Source organism: Hypanus sabinus, chromosome 14, assembly GCF_030144855.1.
Source record: "Hypanus sabinus isolate sHypSab1 chromosome 14, sHypSab1.hap1, whole genome shotgun sequence".
In the NCBI taxonomy this organism is placed as follows: Eukaryota; Metazoa; Chordata; class Chondrichthyes; order Myliobatiformes; family Dasyatidae; genus Hypanus; species Hypanus sabinus.
The window spans coordinates 47,626,243-47,645,403 of record NC_082719.1 but is presented as its reverse complement, the minus strand read 5'-3'; the positions used below and the strand labels follow the sequence as shown (position 1 = coordinate 47,645,403).

Sequence of the window (19,161 nt, the reverse complement as noted above, 5' to 3'; positions counted from 1 at the left end):
TTTTAGTGATACACATTTCAATTCAGATAAAACATGAAAGTTGCCTCACAGGTAGATAGGGTAGTTAAGAAAGCTTATGGGGTGTTAGCTTTCATAAGTCGAGGGATAGAGTTTAAGAGATGTGTTGTAATTGTGCCACTCTATAAAACTTTAGTTAGGCCACACTTGGAGTACTGTGTCCAGTTCTGGTCGCCTCACTATAGGAAGGATGTGGAAGCATTGGAGAGGGTACAGAGGAGATTTACTAGGATGCTGCCTGGTTTAGAGAGTATGGATTATGATCAGAGATTAAGGGAGCTAGGGCTTTACTCTTTGGAGAGAAGGAGGATGAGATGAGACATGATAGAGGTGTACAAGATATTAAGAGGAATAGACAGAGTAGACAGCCAGCACCTCTTCCCCAGGGCACCACTGCTCAGTACAAGAGGACATGACTTTAAGGTAAGGGGTGGGAAGTTCAAGGGGGATATTAGAGGAAGATTTTTTACTCACAGAGTGGTTGGTGTATGGAATACACTGCCTGAGTCAATGATGGAGGCAGATACACTAGTGAAGTTTAGGACACTACTAGACAGGTATATGGAGGAATTTAAGGTGGGGGGGTTATATGGGAGGCAGGGTTTGAGGGTCGGCACAACATTGTGGGCCGAAGGGTCTGTAATGAGCTGGACTATTCTATGTTCTATGTTCTAAAACACATTTAAAGCTCACAGAGGATTTCCAAATTACAAACTATTTCTAAAACACTAAGGATTTCCAAAACACAGGTACAATTCCTGTAAGCTAAATAGTCATATCAACTGGTTTCAGAGAAACAAATCAACATCACAGAAATCAAAGGCAGTTGGATGGATTCTAATCTCTCTAGATTCTAGTCTTTCTATTATTCCTCTCATCATTCCTCATCTATTCCTAACAAGCTTGACTGCTCTTTTACATTTATACTGTTTATTTTTCACTGCTTGGTGACTTTGTAATCATGATAGTTTTTTTCTAGATACCTTTATTGAGGAATTTACACATATGGTCTAAAAGGTTCTTGGGGGGCAGAGATCCCAGACACCCAAAACTGATGCATGAGGGCCGACTCTCTGAGTACACAAACCTCCCAACAGATCAGCTATTTGATGTGCTAAGTGATAGTATCAGTCTAGTCCATAAGCTTCCTTGAACTAAATAACCTAGCCAGTGTTGTCTGGTTTGATGCAAGTCAAATTAAAATCACCCTATTGTTTTAGAACTGCATCTCTTGACCAGTCAGCCCCATGCTGTTTGTTTGCAAAGCTGTCCTTTTAACTTCAAGCTGGTTATTGCTTGCTATTTACATTAGGAACTGAAGACGGGCTCATGCTTCCCAAAGAAAGCTGAGCAAGGAATATTGATTACGAATTTAACTCACTCAAAAACAACCCTTTGATCTCTGGAAGTGTCAGCTGTCGTGTTAGAAAGTGGAGCACTGCGAAAAAGGTACCCCAAGCCCTGGACAGTGAATATCTATAACAGGAGTGGATAGTTGCAAATTTTTCCCAGAGACGGGGAGTCAGAAAGCAGAAGACACAGGTTTAAGGTGAGAGGAAGTAGATTTAAAGGGGATGAGAAGGACAAGATTTTCCTGCAGAGGATGGTGGGTGTATGGAGTGAGCTGACATAAGAGGTAGTAGTGGTAAGTATGTATAAAATGTTTAGAAAATATCAGATGCATGGATAGGAAACATTTAGAGGGATGAAGGTAGACAAATAGGATTAGCTTAGACAGGTTTCTTGGTTAGCATGAATACATTGAGCAAGAAGACCTGTTCCCATTCTGTATAATTCTAAGAATCTATAGACTTGATGGGCAGAATTAGGTTCCTTCAATGTTGTCCAGTTGCATAATTCAAAATCATAAATTTGGACATCATTGTCACTGAAGTAAAATGGCAAGCAGTATAATCTTAAATTACATTTTCATCAGCAACCTCTATTATCCTTACATCAGTGATGACTGAACAACAATTTTTCTTGTCATTCTAATTCCCTTCCCATTTAAGTTAAATCTAACATGGTACAAAATGTTCAAAAACTGTCCTGAAGTGCTGCAGAGAGGATGTTGCCGCCTCGCTATTGGCCCTAATAATTACCGTGGAAGTCAGAATCTATTAGCTGTGAGTGAATACAACATGCTGTGCATTGTCCTATTTTTGAAATGCTTCCAAATAATAATCACATAAATTATGTTCAGAATCCCTCTTGGTCTCTCCCCCGAATGTATAGTGAGCAAACAACTTGCTTTCATATACAGTAGCAAAAACTTTAAATATAGCAGAACTTCCCAAGATTTTTCACAAGTGCAGAGGCAATGCCTTGAAGATATTTAACACAAAAATGATAATCCTACTCTATATCTGATGCTTCGGCATGTTAATGTAGGAGAGCAAGTAAAAGGATATTGAGTGACAGAGAAATTACGTACATCAAGGTTAAAAGATGAAGACTGGAGGAGGTGGGAATGGATTAGCTGAGGCTGGCATTAAGAATGGCGGAGATGGATACCATATAAACAGAAGAGTAGTTGTATTTTATGCAGAGGATATGTGGACGAAACAGAAGCTCAGCTAAGTAGAATATGAGGTTTCAAACAATTACAATTACTTTAATCTATCAGCTTAATATTTAATATGTCTCAATATTTGATTCTTCTTGTTCACTGATATGACTGCTGAGTCTCTCAGGATCCCATCATTCCTTCCTTTTAGTTGACAATTTTTTTGCCTATATTAACTTCTACCTATTATCTGTCTGCCCAACTTCCGAGAAGATTCACTTAAGGATGTTTTAGATGAAATGAAACAAGAAATTACAATGTTGGTTGCAGTGGAACCTCGAGCTCACCAGATAATTGTTATGATGCACAGTCCATTTATCAATTTAATTATGTACAGTGCCTATTTATCAAATACTTTCTCAGATTCACACTTCACAATCAATACTTGGGGAAGTTTTTTTTTTGGATATATGTGACCTTTACATTGATCATACAAGTTTAACTAAGTTTTTGGTTAATGCCACTTCAAAAAATTGCTATAAGTTTCCATTTTGTTAATGTTAGACAACAGTTGGACAATCATTGCTCACTGATTTCTTTTACCATCTGCCCATTTTACACATTGTTCATTGGACTTAACTGACTCCATGTTAAGAAATTTGGCCATTAACTACTTGTGATAGATCAAATCTTGCACCATTCTCACACAGTTAACCAAAAGCATAATCTATGCAGTAAAATAAGCATGGCTTGTCTGTGCATGGCAATATTTTCAAAGCAGCAAGAGAACTGCAGTATTTAACCTCGATAAATAAATTAGTGCTTGTAATAAATTATTTATAATGCAGTACTTTATCCCAAACAGCTTTATTTCAAGTCCCCACTAACAGAACTGAAAAGAAACAAGTACTGTATACAGGAACACATCAAGGAAAGTATTAAAGGTTGTAATGCATATGTGAAGGTTGTAGAACAATATTGAAGATAACTATTGGTCAGTGAGTCTGCAAACCTAAGCTAAATTAGCAGGGAAGTTCCTGGACTCTGCAAGCTCATTAGTGAAATCCTTCAACTGAGAACTATTCTAGGCTCACACCAAGGGCCAAACGCATTTATCAGACTTGATCCCTGCATGTCTGTACCAGTATAATTATTATTATATTGTGAAATGTATGGTGCATCTGCATAAAACCTGGCATATTATACACACATCTTGTACTGATGAGAAAGATACAGTATCAGTAGAGTTTTAAACCAGTGTCCACTCAAGGAAGTCAGGCTGGAAAGTGAAGTTATCAGCCATCAATAGGACTAGGAGGTGAGACTATCTTGTCTCCCAACGCAAGTTAGAACTTTTAATTCTTCATTCCAGATACTGCAGTGCTCAGCAAGGATTGTTTCAGTTCATTTCTGTCCAATTTACTGAGGAAATAAAAATCAATGTAATGGATTGAATTGATGCAAATTGTCCACTCAACTTTTATGACTTTTATTGATTGGATGGACCCTAATCAAGAAGTTTGTAGCATCATCCTCAGTCTGTGATGAGTTAGTGAAGGGAGTTAAAGGATGTTCTTTGTTCCTGGATACCACATCTAAATTAGGTTAATGCCTGTTTTGGGATTGCCCTGACATATTTGACAAAACTGCTCTTGATCAGATATCCATCAGGGGGACTTGGTAGACCATCTAAAGGACAGGTGATTTTCTGCTCCAATGATCTTTATCTGAAGCCAACAGGAGGCAGGATTGGCACTCCAACCTTCGGTGGATCAAGAGGACACACTGCTCAACAAGCAGTATTATATCATTCACTGATTGCAACTATTGAAATTGAAACCTAAATCTGAGTTTAAAGCAGGTCCTACCCCTTTCAGGTGAACCAACCATAGAATCATACGGTCACGGAGCACTGCAGCACAGAAACAGGCCCCTTGGTGCATCTAGTCCATGATAAACTGGACTAGATGAACTCCATACTTCCATCAACCCACCCCCAGACCAAACCCCTCTATACATCACCCATCCATATACTTAACTAAACTTCTCTTAAATATTGTAATCAAACCCATATCCATCAGTTCCGCTGACAGCCCGTTCCACTCTCACCCATCCCTCTAAACAATGAAGGTCCCCCTCAATTTCCCTTTAACCATCTCACCTTTCACCCTTAGCCTATGACCTCATTCTCCTGCAGTCCAGGGATAAAAAAACCTCACCCACTAAAGCATTCCCTGTAACTCAGGTTCTCAAGGCCCAGCAACATCCTTGTAAATTTTCTCTGTACTAACTCCTTTAATCTTATTGATATCTTTCTAGTAGATAGGTGACCAGAACTGCACACAATACTCTAAATCTGGCCTCATCAAAGTTTTATACAATGCCAACATAACATCCCAAATTCTATGCTTGATACTCCAACTTATGAAGGCCAGTGTGTCATAAGCTCTCTTTACAACCCTATCTACCTGGGAACCACTTTGAAGGAATTATGGATCTGTATTCTCTGATCCCTTTATTCTACAATGTTCCCCAGTGCAATACTGTGTAAATCATACCCTGATTTGGCCTCCCAAAGTGCAACATCTCGTTATTGTCTGTATTAAATCCATTGGCTATTTTTCAGTATATTTTATGCACAAAACTGGTCTTCTTTTTCCCAGGGCCATCTATCTTTGTATTTCCGGCGGTTTATTTGCCACCTCTGTGATTCACACTAATAGAACATAGGTGGAACAATATACTGCTCAAGCATTTTTACTGTGTTTTCTGCTTTTTAAATGAGCTTTGAATCTACTGTTGAATTGAAATGCAATATATCAGAGTTGCAAACAGATACTGGAGTGAAATACATTGAAGATATTCTGACCAAATTTCATGATCTTTTAAAATGGTTCATATATTTCCAGTATTGCTTGCCTGGCCACAGAGATTTGAAAAAAAAGCCATTTGACTTCACCAAGTACAACGGACATGTAGATTTTCCATTTGAGCCATTCTACAGAAATTGTTTAGCTTGCAGGAATGTTTTCTGGAATTATCAAAGAGCAGTTGACTTAGAACTTCACCAAAGAGAGCTCAGAAACCCCAAAATGTTTGCGGCAATAACACACTCTGCAAGTTCAGAATCAACACAGGCACCACCAGTTCTATTTCAAAGTTTGAAGCAGTTCAAAGAAGAGCGAACCAGTTCAATTTTACATTTATAAATATTGCTATATTATTTTAGTGTACTATATATGAAAATAACAGAGAAGTCACTGCACTACATTTTTGATCATGTGTCTATCATTTTCAACTTGTGTGAACATATTTCTAGAGCGCTCCATCTCCAGCATCTTTGATTGTGCCCTGAGCTTCCTGTCGTATTTACAGTACACAGATTCAATCTGATAAACTAGTCCTGAAGCACAACACATCTACTTTTGTCAGTGAGTCCTGCTTATTGTTCACAGCCTTCAATTCCTTGTCACACTTGTATTACTACATTGCTATGGCTGCCTCTTAGAGTAATAGAGTTATCGAACACGACAGACCAGAAACAGGCCCTTCGACCCATCTTGTCCATGTTAAACTATTAATCTGCCTAATCCCATCGACCTGCACCTGGACCATAGCCATCCATACACCTTTCATCCACTTGCAAATACAAATTTCTCATAAATGTCGAAAGCGAACACACATCCATCACTTCTGTTCGCCGCTCGTTCCACACTCTCACCACCCTCTGAGTGAAGATGTTCCCCCTCATATTCCTCTTAAACATTTCAACTTTCTCCCTTAACCTGTGACCCCTAGTTCTAGTCTCACCCAACCTCAGTGAAAAAAGTCTGCTTACACCTACCCTATCTTTATCCCTCATAATTTTTTATACCTCTATCAAATCTCCCCTCAGTCTTCCACAGTCCAGTGAAAAAAGTCTTAATCTGTTCAACCATCCCTTGTAACTCAGGTCCTTAAGTCCTAGCAAAATCCTTGTAAATTTTCTCTGTACTCTTTCAATCTTATTGATATTTTCCTGTAGTAGAGGGAAGAACTGTACACAATACACAAAATTAGGCTTCACCAACATCTTATACAACTTCAACATAACATCCCAATCCCTGTACTCAATGCTTTGATTCATTACGGCCAATGTGCTAAAATCTTTCTTTATGACCCTCTCTACCTGTGGCGGCACTTGCAATGAATTATTGATCTGTATTCCCAGATCCCTCTGTTTTACCACACTCCTCAGTGCCCTTTCCCTCACCATGTAAGTCTTACTCTGGTTTGTCCTCCCAAAGTGCAACACCTCATCCTTGTCTGCATTAAATTCCATATACCATTTTTCAGCCCATTTTTCCATCTGGTCCAGATTATGCTTCAAGCTTTGATCGTCTTTCTCACTGTCTACTACACCCCAAATCTCAGTGTCATTTGCAGATGTTGAAGCAGTTTACCACATTATCATCCAGATTGTTGATATAGATGACAAACAACTGATCACTATGGCATACTACTGATCATAGGCCTCCAGTCAGAGAGACAATCACTTACTACTACTATCTGGCCTCGCCCATGAAGCCAAAGTCTAATCAAATTTATTACCTCATCTTGAATACCAAGTGACTGAACCTTCTTGACCAACCTTTCTTGTGGGACCTTGTCAAACACCTTGCTAAGGTCCATGTAGATAAGATCTACTGCCATACTTTTATTAACTTTCCTGGTAACTTCCTCTAAAACCTCTATAAGTTTGATTAGACATGATCTACCTTGGTGATTATCCCTAATAGTCGCTATCTATCTAATACTTATATATCCAGACGCTTAGAATACATTCCAATGACTTTTCCACAACTGATGTCAGGCTCACCAGCCTATAATTTCCTGGCTTATTTTAAGGCACTTCCAAAACAATGGAACAACATTAGCAATCTGCTAATCCTCCGGCACCCCACCCATGGCTATGGACATTTTAAATATCTATGATAAGGCCCCTACAATTTCTGTACTAGCCTCCCACTGGGTCTGAGGGAACACCTCAGTAGGCCCTAGGGATTTGTCCACCTTATTTGCCTCAAAACAGCAAACAGCTCCTCCTCTGTAATCTGTGTATGGTCCATGACCTCATTGCTGTTTTGCCTGAATGCTGTAGACTCTCTACCCATCTCCTGAGCAAATACAGATGCAAAAACTCCATTTCAGATCTCCCCCATTTCTTTTGTCTCCATGCAGAGAAGGCCACTCTGATCTACCAGAGGACCAGTTTTGTCCCTTACTGTCCTTTCGCTCTTAATATATTTGTAGAAGGCCTTGGAATTCTCCTTCACCTTGACTGCTAGAGCAAATTTGTGTCTCTTTCAGCCCTCCTGATTTCCTTCTTAAATGTCCTCTTGCATTTTTTTAGACTCCTCAATACCTTATTTGCTCCTTCCTGCCTCTACATGGTATGTACCTCCTTCTTTTTCTTAACCAGGGCATCAATATCCCTCAAAAATCGAGGTTCCCTGAACCTGTCATCCTTGCCTTTTATTCTGACAGGACCATACAAGCTCCGTAATCTGAAATTTCACTTTTGAAGGCCTCACACTTACCAAGTACACCTTTGCTGGAAAACAACCTGTCCCAATCCACAATTACTAGCTCCTATCAAATACCATTAAAATCAGCCTTTCTCCACTTTAGAATCTCAACCAGAGAACTAGACCTATCCTTTTCCATAGCTACATTGAAAATAATGACATTATGATCACTGGATGCAGTGTCCCCCTACACAAACTTCTGTCACCTGCCCTAACTCATTCCCTAATAAGAGGTCTAGTATCGCACTCTTGCCAGTTGGTATCTTAATGTACTGACTAAAGTAACTTTCTTGAACACATTTGACAAACTATATCCTATCCAGCACTCTTACATTATGGGAATTGCATTCACATGTGGAAATTAAGAGCACCTGTTATCATAACCTTATGCTTCTTGCAACAGTCTGCGAACTCTCTACAAGTTTGCTCCTCTAAATGCTATGAACTCTTGGATGATCTTGTTAACATGGCCATTTCTTTCTTATTCCTCAGTTCCATCCCATATGGCCTCAGTAGGTGAGATCTCCACTCTGTCTTGTCTCAGCTCTACCGTGACATTTTTGCTGACTAGTAATGCGGCACCTCCTCTTTTAATCCATCCTCTCCATCACAACTAAAACAACAGTTACTATTCCTGCCCTTCCTGCAACCAAGTCTCACCAATAGCTACAATGTCATAATTCCATGTGCTGATCCCTGCCCTGAACTCATCTGCCTTTCTTATAATACTCCTTGCATTGAAATATACACAACCTAGAACTTCAGTCTCACCATGTTCAATCTTTCTATTCCTGACATGGTATGTAGGCTTAACACTGTCTTTCCCCACAACAACTCCACTACCTGTTCTGGCACTCTGGTACCCATTCCCCTGCAACTCTAGTTTAACAACCCCCTTTTCCCTGTGCAGTTTTGGCAAAACTTCCCATAAGTATATTAGTCCCCATCAGGTTCCAATGCAAGCTGTCTCTTCTGTACAGGTCCCACCTTTCCTGGAAGAGAGCCCTCCCTTCTGCACCAACTGCTTAGTCATGTACTAAACTGTATGGTCTTCCCAATTTTGGCCTCACTAGCACATGGCGCAGAGATTACAATCATGAAGGTTCTGCCATTTAACTTAGTTCCTAACCCACTGAACTCACTTTGTAGGACCTCATTACCTTTCTTACCCGTGTCACTGGTACCGGCATGGAGCATCATCTCTGGCTGCTCACCCTCCCATTTAAGAATGCTGTGGACTCACCCAGAGATATATTCATTTAAAAAAGAATTATTTTTATTTAGAGATACAGTGTAGAATAGGCCTTTTCGGCCGTTCGAGACACATTACCCCAGCAACCCCTGACAAACCCAATTAACTCCAACCTCATCACAGGACAATCTACAATGCCATATTAAGCTGCCCAGTACATAGTTGGATTGTAGGAGGAAACTGGAAGACCCAAAGGAAACCCATGCATTCCTCGGGGACTCCTTACAGAATGGTCCAGAGACTCGTTACAGATTGGCCCTGGGATTCAATTACAAACTCTGGAATGGATTGCGCTGTAATTGTACTGCACTGACTGCTAATCAATCGTGATGCCCTGGCACCCAGCAGATCACATACCACCCAGGATTCTTGCTCTCATCCACAGAATTCCCTGTCTGTTCCCCTAACCAATGAATTTCCTATCACTACAGCTAACCTTTTATTCCAGCCCTTGCCCTTCTGAGTCAGACAGCTCGACTCCATGCCAGAGGTCACTTGATCACTGTGGCTTGCTCTGCTAGGTCCTCCCCCAGACACTATCCAAAGTGCTAATGGGGGTGGGGGATAGCCACTGGGGTACTCTACATTGGCTGCCTATCTCCTTTCCCCCTCCTAACCATCACCTAGTTTCCTGTGGCCTGCACCTTGAGTTTAACTAGCTCACCGTATTGCCTGTTGAATGACTCGGAGTTCGTTCAGCTCCAGCTCCGGTACCTTAACACAGTCTGAAAGAAGCTGTACTTAAATGCGCTTCCTGTAGGTGTAGTCATCAAGGATACTGGCGGTCTTCCTGCCTTTGTTACTTCCTTTTATTGGCTCTTGTCAAGTGCCTAACTATGCACAATCTAACATCTCCAAAGGAACCGTGGCATGAAGAATACCCCAACTGCCCCCACCTCGCTTCCTTTGAACTTTCTATCCGAAGTTTCAAAGCTCAAAGTAAATATGTGTCACCATATTCAACCCTGAGATTCAGTTTCTTGTGGACATTCACAGTAAATACAAGAAACACAATAGAATCAGTGAAAGACCACACCTAACAGGATAGACAAACAAGTCAAAGTGCAAAAGACAACAAACTGTGCAAATACAAAAAGAAAGAAAAAAATAAATAATAATAATAATAATAATAATAAATAACTAAGTAATAAATATTGAGAACATGAGATGAAAAGTCTTTGAAAGTGAATCCAGAATTTATGAGAATATTTCAATGTTGGGGTAAGTGAAGTTATTCCCACTGAATGTTTGAGGGGTAGTAACTATTCCTGTATTTGGTGCTGTGGACCCTGAGGCTCCTGTACCTTCTTTCTGATGGCACCACTGAGAAGAGAGCGTGGCCAGGATGGTGGAGGTCCTTGATGATGGATGCTGCTTCCTGCCTGTATGCAGGGAGGAGGACAGCCATTTAGTTTGATTTCCTGAAATGCATTCTAGGCATGGCATAGTAAGCATTCTTAATTGTAATGTGACAGTGGTTGAGTGTGTTGGGGTCCTTGGTTCTGCAGGTTATACGTTGATGATAATTGCACAGTGATTTTTTTTCAAATGATCCCAATTGAAGTCCCTGACAATGATTTGAAAGGCATTGTGCTGGGCTGTTTCTTGTTTGCTGATGGCAGCACTCAGTACCTCGAGTACCTGCTTAACATGGCCTTTGCTGGTATGTAAACTGTGGTCAGGATCATGGAGGAGAACTCTGTTGGTAAGTAGAATGGTTGGACTTAATCATTAGATGTTTCAGGTGAAGGGAACAAGAGTATGACAAGACCATTGCACCACAATAAGAAACCCTCTGGTCTCAGTGATGTATCTGACATTTCCAGAGTGAGCCACGTTTCTGTGAAGCATAAAACACAACAATTCCTCATTTCCCTCTGATACAGCAGTCTTGCATTTATTTCATCAATCCTCTTCTCTACTGATGGTGCATTTGCTAACAAAATACTGGATAGAAGAAGTTTCATAGCCCTTCATTTTTGTCTGGCTTGGAGTCCACCCTTCCTTCTCTTTTGGCCATGAAGATGTAGCTTTATCTACTTACAGGGTGCTATACCTGCATGCTTGAGCGTTAAGTCTGCGGAGTCCTTCAGAATATTGTGAAATTGCTAGTTCATTAAGATGGTTCAAAAGTAGGTCACTTCAAGTGAAAATACAGGCTGCAGATTGCAGTGAGAGTTGTTCAGAAGTATATTTAGAAGTTTTGTAAGCTGCCCACAATGTGCCTCTCTGTTTCACCGCGCTATCTTGCTAGCTTTCCCACTCATTCTTTGCGCGATCCAATATCTTCAAGGGAATCTGGATTACCATTGGATTGACATTCCTCAAGAATGTTCTGACTGCCCACTTGCTTCTTTTGACATCTTTCCGCTGATATGCAATCAAATGTCTCAAGGGAACTGTGGCAAGAGTCTCTTTGCACCACAGCTGCTCTCCATTCATTTTCGGGTTCAACCCAAGTTGCTGCATGACCTGCTGTAGACTTCCAGCACATTGCCCTGAAGTTCCAGCATCTGAAATCTCCCTTACCTTTCCTATAACCACAATCCACTTCTCTGACCTGCCTTCCTCGTCACCCAACCCTTTACCGAGCAACTTATTACCACTCCCCAACAATAGCATCATTCGGGAATTTAACACATACAGCAGGTGTTTTGACATTGTGTTTCTTTTGATAGCTCCTCACAGAGTGGTTTACGAGTCTGGAGATGGCTACTTGTAGGAAGTACCTCTTCCTTCTGTGACCTGGTTCTTTCTTGTAAACCTGAAAGGACATTGAGCCAATTGCATTTGATGAGTCAGTACCTGACAATGTTAATATCTGTGGGAGAATCAGGTTTATTATCACCAGCATGTGAGGTGAGATTTGTTAACTAAGCAGCAGCAGTTCAATGCAATACATAATCTAGCAGAGAAAAAAAGTAATAATAATAATCAATAAACAAGTAAATCAATTACGTATATTGAATAGATTAAAAGACATATAAAAACAGAATTAAAGTATATGAAAAAAGAAGTGACATTGTATCCAAAGATTCGATGTCAATTTAGGAATCGGATGGCAGAGGGGAAGAAACTGTTCCTGAATCACTGAGTGTGTGCCTTCAGGCTTTTGTACCTCCTACCTGATGGTAACAGTGAGAAAAGGGCATGCCCTGGATGCTGGAGGTCTTTAATAATGGATACTGCCTTTCTGAAACACCGCTCCCTAAGGATATCCTGGGTACATTGTAGGCTAGTGCCCAAGATGGAGCTGACTAGATTTACAACCTTCTGCAGCTTCTTTCGGTCCTGTGCAGTAGCCCCTCCATTCCAAACAGTGATTCAGTCTGTCAGAATGCTCTCCACAGTACAACTATAGAAGTTTTTGAGTGTATTTGTTGACATTCCAAATATCTTCAAACTCCTAATAAAGTGTAGCCACTGTCTTGCCTTCTTTATAACTACCGGTATATCGATATGTTGGGACCAGGTTAGATCCTCAAAGATCTTGACACCCAGGAACTTGAAGCTGCTCACTCTCTCCACTTCTGATCCCTCTATGAGAATTGGTATGTGTTCCTTTGTCTTACCCTTCCTGAACTCTTTCTGTACTTTTTTCTATTTTCTGACATTATTGTGAAAGGAGAATATCTTGAAGCACCATTAGGAAATATGCTTCTCTGATCTTGTGCAGTTTATTCTGAGGATTCTGAAACCCATTATCTGTAAATTAACATTTTATATTAATGCTACATAGCTCTGCTGAAAGCCAGCTGCTCTCTCGTGGGTCCACTCCATCTCCCTGTCTTTTCCCTTCTGCCTTGCTCTTCCCCAGCATCAATCCACCATCATCCATTGCACGCTTCATTCTAAGATTCAGACACTGAGTACTGCCTGAGGATTTGATCTACCAGTCTGACATCCATTGTTCCCCACAATCATGCTCACCTCCTTGCAATGAAGCTGGCAAGTGGCACAAGCAGAGTTTTTTTCTTGCAAACTTACCGAGAACATGATGTATAAAAATCAGTTCAAATCCATCTCTGAGCTTTTTGATACAAAAATTGTTTGAACAGTGGATGTTGAATATCATCTCAAGGAAATATAGACTTAGATGCTGGCTGGTGTGATCTTTGCTGAATTGAAGTTGTGCAGCTTTTCTGCGGGTGATTTGTAATTGGCCATTGCTGGATTGATACACTTCAAGAACTGGTGGATGTCAGAGAGCTGGGCCCTGAGCTGGCCTTCAATATGAGAACGAAAGGTAAAATAGATCCAATATATCTGGAGTGCAAGATGTTACAATGGACAGAGCATTACACACACAAGAAGAGTTTAAAGAGGTACTAGAGATGCAGAGAAAATGTGTTAAGAGACTCCTGTACTAAAAAAAAACAAAACATGGGTGACAGCAAAACTCAAGTGTGTAATAATTATACAAAAAACAGAATGAAATTATTGTTGAAGTCACAGGGTCAGTGTTATGTTTTAGATAATAGTTGAACACTTAATATAAATTATTTGACATTGCCTTAAAATGGTGCAAACATTGTCAAACACACCACACATCTTGAAAGGATAATAATCAGAACTTCATGCAGGCAGTCCCTCCTATCATCTATACAAAGGAATGCCGTTGTCCTGGCATTCACTTAGACTGACAGGTGTGTCTCATGCAGTTCTTCAACTGATCTATCCCTTGTTGACTCGCTTATAGTTGCTGCTAATTCTAAAGCCCTGGATTTAACAGTTCCAATTGTGGTTGACTCAAGAGATTCCGCAGATGCTGGAAATCCAGAGTAACATACACAGAATTCTGGAGAAACACAGCAGGTCAGGCTAAAGGAATAAACATCAACACTTTGGGCTGAAACCCTTCATCAGGCCCTGATGAAGTGTGATGAATCCTGATGAAGGGTCTTGACCCAAAACATCAACTGCTTATTCACCTCCATAGATGCTGTCTAACCTGCTGAGTTACTCCAGCATTTTGTGTGTCAATTATGTTTGAACGTATTCCTTTTGGTTTGATAGCCTGTGGTTTGCTCATTAGACAGGAGCTTGTTAGTTACAAGCCTCTTGACCAAATAGTTTACAATTTACTTACACTGCAGTGTGTCCGCAGACTTTGACCACTTACAAAATTTACCTTTGAATTTTATGGTCCGATTACAGATGAGGCTAGGTAGTTATCATTTTCTCATCCAGAAAGGATTAGAGATTTAATAAAAGATTATCTTCCACCCCCATGTTATTGAGCAGACCTTCATCAACACAGCAAAGGCCATTCGTACTCATAGTTATTATCACTCGAGGGGTAAATTGACAGGACTGATACTATGATGTCAGATTTATTGGGGTTACGCACAGGATTTAAAAAAAAAATCTTCAAGCAATTTTTCCAGGGCTGGTGTGAACAAACGATAAGGTCCTTGTCTTCCTCCTTTGTTAAGAGACAGGCTGCATCATATCTCAAGGGATGGCTGATCAGTTGCTCACCCTTTTCCGTAACCCAGGCCTGAGAAATTCTTCAATAACTAGATGTAGGACCTCAAAGGATTATAATTATTGAGTGTTTTCGGTGAGTGTTTCACTCAATTAGAGATCTTGACATTAGAATGTCTCAGAGGTGTTCATGTAGATGTAGCCATGCTGGAAGTAAGGCCAAGAAGCTGGCCTCACTAACAATTTGACCCCAGAGGTTCGGCACAATATTCTCTTCACTTTCCTTTCGTCTTAATGAGGCAAACTTGGTATTAGAAAGATCTTATTTCCTGATGGGAGATCTTATAGAGATATACAAAATTATGAAAAGTATAGGTTGTTTGAGTGCATGTAAACTTCTTCTCCTCAGGTTGGGTGAGATTAGAACTACAGGTCATAGTTTAGAGTGAAAGGTGAAATACTCAAGGTATAAGCAGCCAGCAGAAGCGGTACGTACGGGTTCAATTGTAATATTCAAGAGAAGTTTGGATAGGTACATGGATGAGAGTGGTTTGGAGGGATATGGTCAGGGAACATGTAGTTGGGACTAGACTGAAGATTGGGTCAGCTTGGACTGGATGGGCCAAAGGGCCTATTTGCTGTAGTACTCTATGACCCTGTAAGTGCAAGGCTCTATGACTCTAGTGTTATGAAAGATACAATTGTAGCAAAAGAAGATATGACTTCAATGTTAAACAAAAGAGACCATGAAAATAAACATGTAATTGTAGTTTTAAAGAAAGACACTACATTAAAGATACCCCGAAGTAACTTGGAGTGGCTCTGGATTGTTGTGCAAAAGTTTATTTAATATATTAGCAACTTTACAGGTGATGATAGGAACAGAGTTCAGGTCCTATTTCTTCACTGAGAGAACTTCTGCACTTAATGCCATGCCATGATTGAATAGTTCCTCATCATTTTCCTAAACCCAGGTCTGAGAATTTCTTGTGTAACTGGGTGTTAGGCTTTGAAAGTGATTGTAATTCATGCACATTTTTTCTCAGGTGGTTGTGAACTATTTATTAGGGTGTCGTGCCACAGATCTTCCACATCTTGCCTTAGTGACTCCAAAAGGAAGGTATAGTTATGTTGTCTTGTACCTGTGCATGATGCAGTGAAACAAAAGTAATGGGGATGTCTGTGAATAATATTTTGTTTTACCAGCCCTGTTCTGAATTTGACAGGAGGATTTCAAAGGCCAGCCTCGCCGAAGTCTGAGTGTGAGAGCAGAAAACCTGACAAGGCCGAGAAAGGAATGGAAAGTGGGACTTCTTGCAACGAGCTCTCCACCTCCAGTTGTGAAAGCCAGTCAGAAGCCAGCACTCCACAGGAGAATGGTGCTGCTGCATCGCAGCCCACACCATCTCAGCCTAATACCTTGACGCTGGATCGGCCTTCCAAGAAAACCCCCGTTCAGTGGTTACAACAGCCTGACAAACGCAGAAACAGTGAACTTTTTCAAACACTGATGAACAATTCCCGTGAATCGAGCCTCTGCAAAAAGAAAATTAATGAGAAGTTGAGCGTTGAGGATGAAATGAAGAAATGCATCCAAGATTTTAGGAATATCAAAATTCCCGTGCAGTTTCCCGAGCGCAAGCGCCCATGGCAGTCTGAACTTTTACAGAAGTATGGACTTTAAAATTTAGAAGAAGGACTTGCTGCAGCTTTGAGTTATGTTTGAAATTAAGGATTTGTGATTTTTATTCATCTGCTATCTGTCTAATAATTTCTGTCTTACTGCGATAAACTGCAATAAGATTGCAAAGAAAATGTTGGGAAGAGCTTATCGTAAGGAATTACAGTTTATAACACCTGGTTATGCATAAAAATAATACATGGATTAACTTATAAATTTTCTGCGGCACAATAGTGTCTGATAAATAACAGTTGCAAAACTAATGGATTCTCCACTAGTGTATTGATGTGTCAGAAATGGTTATTCATGGGCTTAATGATTGGATGTGATTCATTTCTGGAGAAACTCAAAGGTTATGTTCCGTGTCACCTCTAGGATCAGATGAGCCAGTGCCAGTCAACTACTTCCCATAAAAAACAAGTAATTAGAGCTGCCAATCCTTTTTAAAGCTGAAATCCGCAACTTGCTGCATAATTTTTTGAATAATAATACTTTAGTAATCGATTGTGCAGTTTGAAGAACAATAGACAAAATGCCAACTTTTAGATTTAAAATACATTTGAAGAAATCACAAGATTTATTTTAAGTTTTAGCAGTAACAAGGTTAAAATAATTAATATTTGTGGTTCTTTTTAACTACACTTAATTCCTTAGTTGTTCACGGTGAAAAGTAACACATTTCAAAAATTGCTTACTTTGGAATTTGGGTGCCTTGGTTGTAAGCACCGATATGTTAGGGGAAAAAAATTACCAAATCTGATTCCACATGCAGTGGATTCCCTTCAAATATAAAAAAATTATCGTCATTTTCAAAATCATCTGCGACAAAGCCCATGAGCCTTCCTGTGTATTGCAGCCCAATCCAGAAAGTTTGTTTACAAATGCATTCCAACCTGTGCAAGCCCTGGTTCCTTGTATTCCTACAAAAGCAAAGTACTGCAGATAATGGAAACTCGTGTTTAAAGCAAGAAAATTCTCCTAATATTCAGCAGGCTTGGATGTGTATGTGGAGATAGAAACAGTTAATGTTTAATGTTGATGTCTTTTAACCTTCCCTGCCTTCTATTGTTACACATCCCATCCCTGTTGTTCATTCCTGCCCTCTCCCTTATCTCTGGATTTTGAAACTTGTTTATCTCAAACTTTTCCCAGTTCTGATGGAGATTCATTGTACTGTGTATGTGTAAGTATGCCTTTGAGAACTGACTGTACCATGTGGAATGACCTTTTAATACATTGTCATGCCAGATGCTGCTGTTTAGTGCTGTCTTTAATAAAGGATGTTGTTTGTAACTCCACCACCGCTTAATTACTAATGTCTACAAAAATATCACAGTCCACAGACACTACCTCTGCACTTTGTGATATGTTTGAATGAGAGTGCAACAGAACAGTGATTGAGTGTGTGGAAAATGGAGAGCAGTGTGGTTAAAATAGAACAGTGTTATTAGCAGCATTTGGATTGGTGGATACATCAGGGAACTCAAGTGGTACAAACAGATTTTCCATTCAGTCATGTAAGAATTGAATGCAATGTTCCTGAGCGTGAACACCACTATTCAAATGCTAGGATGACGTAGGGAGACACGGTGAAATGTCAGAAGAGGAAGGCAAGGCCAGAGACACAAGAAATGGTCTTGAGTCCAGTAGTACCATAATCTGCTAATGAGATCTCTCACAAAGGTCTGGCGAAAGCCTTTAAGGGACATTTCAATCCAGCACAGTCAAAAGTGACAAATTTGACAAATGCAGTAGGGGCCCAGAGGAGAGGGTTACTGATGAAGAAAGGAGTGATAAGACATACAATTTACTTCAGAGAGAAAGGACAGTGTTATCAACTACCCTTCCTGGTTTACCACATACGAGAATGGGAAAATAAGTGGCAGGTGGAATATAGTGTAGGGAAGAGTATGGTCATGCACTCTGGTAGAAGAAATAAAGGCACAGACTATTTTCTAAACAGGGGGCAAATTGAGAAATCAGAGGTGCATTGGGGACTTGAGAGTCTCTAATTCTCTAAAAGTTAACTTGTAGGTTGAGTCAGTGGTAAAAAAGATAAATGCAATGTTAACGTTCATTTCAAGAGGACTGGAGTCTAAAAAATAAGGATGTAATGCTGAGGGTTTATAAGGTATTGCTCACACCAGACCTGGAGTATTGTGAGCGATTATCTAAGAAAGTACATGTTGGCATTGGAATGGGTCCAGTGGAGGTTCATGAGGATGATCCTCAGAATGAAAGGGTTAACATGTAAGGAGTGTGGATGGCTCTGGGCCTGTACTCACTGGGGATCTCATTGAAAACTATTAAATATTGAAAGGCCTAGGTGGAGTGGATATTGAGAGGATGTTTCCTTTAGTGGCAGAGTCTAGGATCAGAGACCACAGCCTCAGAATAGTAGAAGGACAATCCTTTAGAACAGAGGTGAGCTGGGATATTTTCAGCCAGAGGGTAGTAAATCTGTGGAATTCATTGACACAGATAGTTGTAAGGCCAAGTCATTGGGTATATTAAAAGCACAGATTTGATAGGTTCACGTTTAAAAGGGTATCAAAGGTTATGAGGAGCAGGCAGGAGAATGGGGTTGAGAGTGATAATAAATCAGCCATGACTGAATGGTGGAGTAGATTCGATGGGCTGAATGGGTTAATTCTACTCCTATGCCTTATGGTCTTATAGTCTGAAAAATGACTGACCGGAAATTCCTGTG

At 40.2% G+C, this 19,161-nt stretch overlaps 1 protein-coding gene across 1 annotated transcript in view; it reads left to right on the top strand.

Moving 5' to 3' along the window:
• LOC132404720 (BTB/POZ domain-containing protein KCTD8-like) overlaps positions 1 to 17,940 on the top strand; it is a 192,574-nt gene extending 174,634 nt beyond the window's left edge. The window contains exon 2 of the mRNA XM_059989119.1: positions 15,997 to 17,940. Coding sequence (XP_059845102.1) covers positions 15,997 to 16,454 — 458 coding nt within the window. The 3' untranslated portion in view covers positions 16,455 to 17,940. The remainder of the gene's footprint in view (positions 1 to 15,996) is intronic.
• The last annotated feature ends 1,221 nt before the right edge of the window (positions 17,941 to 19,161 follow it).